This window comes from Morus notabilis, unplaced genomic scaffold (genome assembly GCF_000414095.1).
Source record: "Morus notabilis unplaced genomic scaffold, ASM41409v2 Scaffold1388, whole genome shotgun sequence".
NCBI lineage: Eukaryota > Viridiplantae > Streptophyta > Magnoliopsida > Rosales > Moraceae > Morus > Morus notabilis.
In genome coordinates, this window is record NW_010362392.1 from 103335 (window position 1) to 112714 (window position 9380).

At 33.7% G+C, this 9380-nt stretch overlaps 1 protein-coding gene across 1 annotated transcript; it reads left to right on the forward strand.

Annotated features, from left to right (window-relative positions):
• The first annotated feature begins 1135 nt into the window (after positions 1 to 1135).
• LOC21398443 lies at positions 1136 to 2149 on the forward strand. Its single transcript, XM_010101893.2, has one exon. It carries the CDS (start codon positions 1397 to 1399, stop codon positions 1910 to 1912), a length of 516 nt encoding a protein of 171 aa, XP_010100195.1. The 5' UTR covers positions 1136 to 1396; the 3' UTR covers positions 1913 to 2149.
• The last annotated feature ends 7231 nt before the right edge of the window (positions 2150 to 9380 follow it).

Genomic DNA, 9380 nt, shown 5'->3' on the forward strand with positions numbered 1-9380 from the left:
ATATCAACATTATTCCTCTCAATTCTCCTAACCGCCGAAGATGAACTTAGAACCTCCTCACTGTGCTATATCCCTGTTTGATAAGTCTGATCAATACCAAACTATTACTTCTTAAATAAGTTGGGGACCATTTTTACCAATAACTCTTTGTTAAATGATAGATTTGAGTTTGTTATTCCTTTTGTTATAGTAGACTTGGCACAATGACGCCCAGCTTGTTTATGACCATCAATCAAACAAATAAGAAAATGATATATCCTAGCACAAGCACCGACACCCCTAAAGCCAATGATTCTAAACACGCCTTTAAAGAATGAACCAAATTGAAAACAATAACCAATTGGAATTTCCCAATTGTCATGCAACAAATGTAAATTTAGTGTCATTAATGAGTTGGTAATGTGTTTTTTTTTTTTTTTTTTTTTTCTCTTATGATGCATTCAGAGTTAAGGTAGCTTACAACTCATTTTAATTTAAATGTGTGGTGACATGAGTAAAACCTCAGCTAATAGTTCAGATAAAATTGACTGGGACTCTTTTCATTTCACATGTAAGCCTGAGATTTTCAAAATGACTAAAAGGATGAGAGGCATGATGCACTAATAATCGTTTTTTCTAAGGAAAAAAGAGTAAGAACATTATTGCCCATCTATGATGAGAAAGAGTGTTTTAGGTCAAATTAAAATTATATCCCATAGGATTCCAAGATTTAGTAATGAACACTAATGAAAAAGCATACAATCAAACTTGCAGGCAACAATCAATGTTAAATAATGGAAACATAAACTCAAATTAGTGTTGTGTTTTTTGTTATCAACAAAGGTAAATTCTCTTTCAGCCAAAAAAATTTCAATTTTTCCCTTTTCGTTTTGAATTGAATGTACGAAGAATCTTTTGGACAAACATTAGTCATGAGCATAGAAAACGTAACACGTAAGAGTGAGTTTTTAATGATTATATTTTTATAGGTGGTTATTAAATTTGATAACGTAAATGTGATAAAAATATAATTTTATTAATAGTTATATATTTTTTAATTAATTATTATATAAATATTAGAGTAATTATTAAAATTATATTAATTATATATATATATATATCGTGCACGCCGAACACTTTCGTCTCCTTCCTCACAAAAATTTTCCCATTTGCCAAACAGAAGCCGTAAAATCCTCTAACCCCACGGCGAAAAGAGCACACGATATCGAATTCGAGTGAAAATCCAAAATCACACACCACCGACATTCCCGTTACTCTCTGATTTAGGTGAACAAACCTTTTCAAAAAGCTTCAATTCCGCTCAACTTCCACAGTCCCACCCACCAACCCTAATCACTCCTCCCACCCCTTTATATACTACAATCTGCCGCCAATTCCTAAATCCTAGCACTCAAAAATGGCGAGCAAGGACGAGCGCGCGGGAGCGGAGATCGTGCACGGCGCGGAGGAGTGTTACCGGAAGTCGGCGGAGCTTCTGGAGGAGCTGGGGTTCCCGACGGGGGTTCTGCCATTGAAGGACCTGGAGGAGTGCGGGAGGGTGAGGGAGACGGGGTTCGTGTGGATGAAGCAGAGGGCGCCGTACGAGCACTACTTCGAGAAGTCGAAGACGCGTGTGAGTTACGCGACGGAGGTGACGGCGTACGTGGAGAGGCGACGGATGAAGAGGATGACGGGGGTGAAGAGCAAGCAGGTGTTCCTTTGGGTCCCGATATCGGAGATGAGCATCGAGGATCCCGCCGGGAAGAGGATCACGTTCAGGACGCCCATGGGGATCGGGAAGTCGTTTCCGGTGACGGCGTTTATGACGGCGGAGGAGGAGGAGAAGTACTTGGAGGAGAAGAAGAAGAAGGAGGAAGAGGAGAAGGAGAAGGAGAAGGAGGAGGCAAACGACAATACTGAATCAAAGAATTGAAATGGAGGTGCTTTGTATGTGTGTGTGCGCGCGCGCGCGCGCGTCTCTGTGTATGTGTTTGGATTGGTCATTGGATCGTTCATTGCTTATGAATAAATGGAATTTTTATGAATAAATGGAATTTTTATAAATGTACATCTATGGAGATTGTTGGTTTTAAGTTTATTGGATTGATGTGTTTTTCAAAACATTGGTCTATTTGAAATTCAGTATTGGGGTAAATTGGAGTTCATTGGTTGTGGTTGGAGGGATAAACTTGAGAAGTGAGAACCCAAATAGTTCAAGCGATAGATTAAATCTGATGTCATGTTCGATAAATATTGTCGTTTGTAAAAAATGATTGTCGTTTCTTAGAGATGTCGTATAAAATACTTGTGGTCGTTTTCGAAATGCACAACTTCAAACATATATTTACCTTGAAGTTGTTGCTTTTTTTTTTTTTTTCTTTTTTTTGAAGGAGAAGTTGTTGCCTTTTGTTTATACATGACTGTGGGTCTTAAAAATAGATGCGTCGTTTCTAAGAAATCGTATGGTTTATGCGATTAATGTCGTTCTGGGGAAAACTCTTTTTAGGTAACAATTGTCGTTTGTCTTTGTTGTGGTTGTTTTCAAGAGTTATTGTCGTTTATTGTTTTCTCTTATTTCTAGGAGACGTCGTCCGACAGTGTTATTTTGGAGGCACTATCGTTTATACATTATTATTGTTCGTATCAGGCTCTAATTTGTAAGAGATATTGATGTTTCGAAGTTAACGTCGTTTACAGTTTAATTTTGATGAGGAAAATTGTCGTTTGTCATACTTGGGTCGGTTCCAAGAGGCAAGAGACATTAGCTTTTTGTTCTTAGCTTTCGTTTTCAACTATGAGTCATCGAACGCTGTTATTTTGAATTGGCTGTTGCAATTATAGTATTTGGTTCTTATGATAGATTTTGCCGTTTCCAAACCTACTGTCGTTCGTCCTTTATAGTTTATGTGTTAGCATTGTTCTTGTAAGCCGTTTGTAAGAGACATTGACGTTTCTGAAATAGCGTCGTTTGTATAGATTGTTGCGACAATGAAGTTAAGGACGTGGTCGTGACATTGAAACTATAACGTTGGCTTTGTTATGTTATAGTTGTTTATTAGAATAGTTGTCGTTTGCTTGGGATGTATTCAAATGTAATAATCGTTTTTTCATTTATTTGTTCATATCTTATTGTCATCCACAAGAAACGCTGTCGTTTTCCTAAAATTGTCTTGTTCTCGTAGATTGTCTATTTTGAAAGCGTTCTCCTTTTCTTTTCCCCAAACTATAGTCTAATTTGGTCGTTCATAAGAATAATTGTCGTTATTTGATTCATATGTTGCCGTTTCCGTGATATTAGGTATTTATTATTTTATTACTCTCTAATCTCTTGCTGTGTTAAAATTCACGTCGTGTTCTCGTTCATGTAGATTACGTGTCGTTTTCCTTAAACTACGCGTTTAATTTCTCAAAAACCGAAATGTCGTTTGCCCTCCCAAAATCTAACAAGTTGATAGTTTGGTAGTGTTGGCAATCTGAGTAGCAACACGATAACACGATTTGAAACCCGCATAAAGTTAGTGGGTTTGAGTTTATTATAAATGAATTTGAGTCATAATCAGATTGACATGATTAACACGATTAATAAATGGATTGGGTTAGGATTGACCTCCTAAGACGAATTGACACGATTAATTATATGTGTTATCTGCGATCTAATGATATGTGATATAACATAAAAGTTTATATGATATATTAAATACAAATAAGGTGAATTTTAATATTTGTGGGTAAAATTCATTTATTTTTCTTAAAGAAAAAGATAAGTTGACTACTAAATATGTTAAACCTGTTTTGACATTGTTAAATAAATTATTATTATATTAATTATTTATCTAATATATTAATTTAAATAGATTATATGGGTTAACATGATTAACACGATTAATAAAACAAATAACAAACAAAAAACCAGTTTGATTATTCAAGCCCAAAAAAAAAAAAAAAGAGTTTGATTAGTGCAAAACTTATGCAGGAGTTGTTCTTGGTCAGAGACTATATGTGGTTTGAATTTTATAGCTGCTTAGCAAGTTGTGGTTTTAGTTTTCCTTAGTTGTCTCACGTCGTTTTGTTTTTATTTACTGTCGTTGGGCATGTGCTTTAAAAGAAAAAAAAAATCGGCGACTAATAATTTCTATCGGATTGTTACCGGTAGTAGGAAGGCTTTAATTTTTTTTTCTTTTAAGGCACGTGCCCAACGACAGTAAATAAAAACAAAACGACGTGAGACAACTAAGGAAAACTGAAACCACAACTTGCTAAGCAGCTATAAAATTCAAACCACATATAGTCTGTGACCAAGAACAACTCCTGCATAAGTTTTGCACTAATCAAACTCTTTTTTTCTTTTTTTTTTTTTTGGGCTTGAATAATCAAACTGGTTTTTTGTTTGTTATTTGTTCAGTCAATGTTGTAAATTTATGACATACCACAAAAGAAGATGATAGTCGTTTAATACAAATTAAAAACGACAACAAACTTCTCCACATATATGTATACAAATTTATAATTTGTATCGTTAGTCTAAGATTTAATTTCTATTTTTTTTCCACGCACTTTCGTGCACCCCTATCTTTCACGACCCGCTGCTTAGCTACTAGCTTAAGCCGGTGGAAGGCTGCGACGCGAACATACATACATAACATATTAACTTAAAGATTATATACTTAAGGATAAATCAAAGATTTGAGTTAGTTATTTACCTAATCATAAAAATGCAGGAAATTTTGATCCTTTAAAGTGTTTACAAAACCATATTTATAATGTGCATGCGGAAATTTCATGAAATTTTTTTTAATTCATACGAGGTTCATATTGAGCCATATGACCGTTTTCTAAAAGATTTAATAAAGTTGACCATCAATATCTACGAAAGTTTAGAAGTAAGGTTCTAAAAATAACATAGTCACAACATCATAAAAGAAACTTAAAGTTTGTTTCTTCAAAAGTTAAAATACAAAAGTTGGTCATAATTGGTCGTATTCCACATGTACCAGCACCTCGATCTGTTTTCTCGCTCACTCCTCTTTAACTATAGAGTTGCCTGCAACACAAGGAAATCCTAGTGAGATAGAGGGCTCAGTAAGCGAGTAGACTTACTACTCTAAATATGATTGAATGCACACAATGTAAAGGTTTCCTCAAACTCATTAATCCATAAAAACACTATGTATATAAGTCGTTTAGTAGTCATAATCTCATAAGCAGCCATGGTCATATTCTCATTTTTTTTGTCCACCCTTTTATCGTATCCTTACTTTCGAGCTATTGTTACTCTCATCTAATCAATTGTGCACTCCCATAAGTACACACTCGTACAAAAGTCAAAACAAATAATAGATAAAAAAAAGTACAAAATTACTAAGTTATCCTAACGAGTTTGACATACCTATAATTTGTCTCCTCGTTCAGCGATCAAAACAATCAAAATAATAAGAGAATGAAAACAATAACACGAAGCACACATTAATCACACACTCCCATTTAACTTGATCATAATTAAAACATTTTGCATAACTCATAGCATATCAATTCATGAACTATTCATTTTATAAATATCATATCATATTACCATATCAACATGTCATACCTAGGTGCATAATTCATTACATAATCAATGATCTAACCTTTAATGTGCACATATTATCTATTCGGCCTGTAGGACTGCCTTATTGTTGCATAATTCCGCAAGTACACGGACCGTTCAAGTAATAAAGTATACTGGAGTACAGATATCGTTTCCAACAAAGATTGATTCACCAATTATATAGTGCAGAAATCACACCAAAAACCAAATTTAGTAAGGAAATTAACTACTAAAAACTCACTAAGCAATATAAAGAACAAGATACACTATAAATGTAAGGAAAATGGTAACAAGAGATAAGAATGCAACTATGGATTGTAATCAGTGACTTAAGTAAGCTACGATTACTAATTTCTCCTTAGTTGTAAGTCTGATAGAAAATATTATGGAATGCTACATAAAAAATTACCCCTATTAACCGAAACTTAGTCTACGTAAAATTTTTCTGAATTATTTTGATTAAAAATTCTTCAAATCATTTCCAGCATATTCCTATGTGAATCTAGTTATCAGAATGCAATTTTCAACACATGTTTCACTGGGTTATACAAGATGAACAATATATTCTTATACCATTCACAAATCAATAAACTCAATCAAGAGTATTGAACTTGCATCATCCATGTTAGATCCAACTAAAATCAACATTTCTAGTATTAATCTTAGCCTAGTATCCTATACTTGATGGCCGGTCAAAATAAAAATAATCAATCAACTCACATGGATGAACATGAATAAATCAGTAAACATTCCATAAGCAAACTATCTTTCTTACAACTTTGGTTTCATTAACAATCCTAGCTAAGAACAACTTAGCTCATGGCTGAATTTACAAAAATCAAATTCTCAGTATATTCCATTGTTCAACAAAGATCACAATTCAAAAGAAACAAAAGAAATTGAAGACAACAGAGAGATAGAAGAAATTTTTGTTGATTTGGAGCTTAAATCTCTTGTTTCATCTTTTCTTCGTCGGGAAGCCTTCAAGCAGCAGCTTCCTCTGCTCTCTATTTTCTTTTTCTATTTTCTTTTATGGTTCTTGCTTCCTTCCCCTTGGCAGCGTTTTTTCTTCTAAAGGATGTATTGTGCCCTTCTTTAGGGCACCAAGTAAGGACACTAATGTGTCACCAGGTGATTGGTTTGGGCAGAAAATGACATGTGCACACCACTCACCCTTGTGCACTTTATTTTTTTCTCTTGCAATATCATGCGCTGATATCATCCACTAAGCTGTCCGTTGCCCAATTTTATTGCAGCAAAATGTTGCAACATTTTCTTCACAATTCCTGCAATTCACACCAACGCACCATAGAACACAACTCAGCTCTTTTTGATTTAATTTTCTTCAAAATCACCTCAAAAATAACACATTACAAATCTTAGCAGAGTACATCACAAGAAACAAAAGTTGAACATATAATATAGAAAAATAAACAACTATGCCTTTGGATTAGCCAACTTTAAACCTAGAAATGCCTAAGATAACTCCAATTCTTAGAGTTATCACTTATGCCGGCTAATGCTCAATCGTGTGGCTGTCCTAGACTCTAGGGCAATGGATCTAAGGAATCGCACACACGTACCATTAATAAATCGAACTTGGCTTTTAGGAGTGTACCACTAACCAAATGTGGCTTGCCTATCTCATTGGAGTTATAATCCATTGACATTCACATAAACAGTAACATGGGTATTTATGGGGCTTTATCCCTTCTTACCCGGCCAAGGTTCAGGAAATTTGGCACCATGACCTAATCATAGATCCAATAGCCACTTAGGCCGCCCACCTACTACCCGGGAACTAAAGAGCGACATTGCATTTCTTATTATATATAAAATCTTATGATCCCTTGAGGGACTTGAAATTCCCACCCTAACTTACAACCTAGCATGTCACAAAATGCCATTGTACAATTATGATGTCATGTTATAGTCTCTAAGTTCTCATATGAAAAGTAAATTAACATGTCACATAGATTCCATATTATTCCAAGAGTTACTTATCTCGTTCTCATAATAAAACCGATGATCGCTAAATGTCAAATCACGTGTATTAGAATAAAAGCAAGCCCCAATTAACCTTACTATCTTCAAAACTTAAACATACTATCTCAACATATTGAGCGAGAACATACCATATACTATTATAAGGATTTCGGAGCACAACACGCTTCCATAAATTATATTAAGGTTCATACCATCATAATATTATGGACATGCAAAATCATAAGGTAAATACATATCACTTGCATTACAGGTGCATACTTCACTTACCTTAAATGTTAGGTTCCCAAATGTAAGCTCCTCCTTGATTCGTTTAGTTCACAACCGTGGATTAAGCGTTCACCTATTTTTAACAAACATTTTCCCGTTAATTGGAGCATCACAAATTCTCTTAAGAGTACTACATCACTCTCGACTTATTAACGAATTTCTAAGAGTAGAAAATCTTGTTATTTTATTTTATATGTCCTGATCGGAGACTTAGCGTGAACATGGTTTAGGTGAAAAAAAAAAAACTACTCTTATGGGGTTAATAATTTTGTCCCTAACCTAACAAAAGATATCAACATCTCACAAATAATACGATCTTCTAATTCCTAGGAAATTTGTCGACAAGATATTTATAAATTTAACAATTTTCCTCTTTTCACATGACTTTCACATCAAAACAATTCACTGCATTCATATTTAAAAAAAAAAAGGTTCGTCGACACTTACAGAAAAATTCATAAAATATTCTATAGGAATTGAAAAATTACGATTCTTATGTGTTAACATTTAGAGTTTCGTTTTGATATATCACAAGACCTATTTCAATTCTGTTAAGCCCAATAAAAGCATTTTAAAACGTGACTGAAAAATTTTCATTCTCTGCTGAAATTTTCAAAAATTTTGACACAATTAAAAAGTTCATAACTTTGTCTACGGTTCTCCATTTTCAATGATCCGCATATCAAATTGAAGCTCAAAACCTCTAGTTTAAGGTTCAAAAACCTTTTATTGCAAAAATACTCTCAAAAGCTACAGTTTTATGTTTTAACTAATGCAGCCCAAAAAAAATCCCTCTTTTTTTTTGCGCAACTAACACATGACATGCAAACTTAAAAAGAAAAGACTAGAAAATTAATTTTTCTAAAGATCTTCGTCGCATGATCATCTTAACCATCTCAAGCTATAAAACCTCATAAAACTCAGTCCAAATCTCAATCTTAAGAAGACTATAAAAATTTGTCTCAACATAGCAACTTTTTCAAACGGACAGATTTGACATCTTTTACGAGAAAATTCATAATAAATAGTAAGAAATTCAAAAAATTACAAAACTACCGCCAAATGAAAGTAGATTCATATATATTGCTTTAGAGCTATTACATGTCAAGTTTTAAATTTATCAAACTCATCAAATCAAATTCATACTAATTCTACAAAAATCATTTTAAGGTGATTCTTGAACCCAATTAAAGTTTAGGATGTCTATTTTTGAGAAAAAATAATGGTTGAGACAAAATAGTATGAAAAACATCCCGAAAAATTAAAAATCTGAAACTAGCCGAAGGAATTAGTACATGTTTATTTCAGCAAACACTTAAATCAACATCCCTTTAATAGTTTGGCAAACTCGAATCAACAAAACTCAATCTAAAATCACTGGAATACACATTTAATCACAGTAATGGAAACACAAAATGGTTTGAGAGGCTCACCCTTAAAGATCAATCAAAAGTTTGGGTTGCTAGAAGCTCAACTTGAAACTTTAAAGACAATGATATGGCTGGTCATATGTGGATGATTTTGACGAATAGAGTATGGTAGA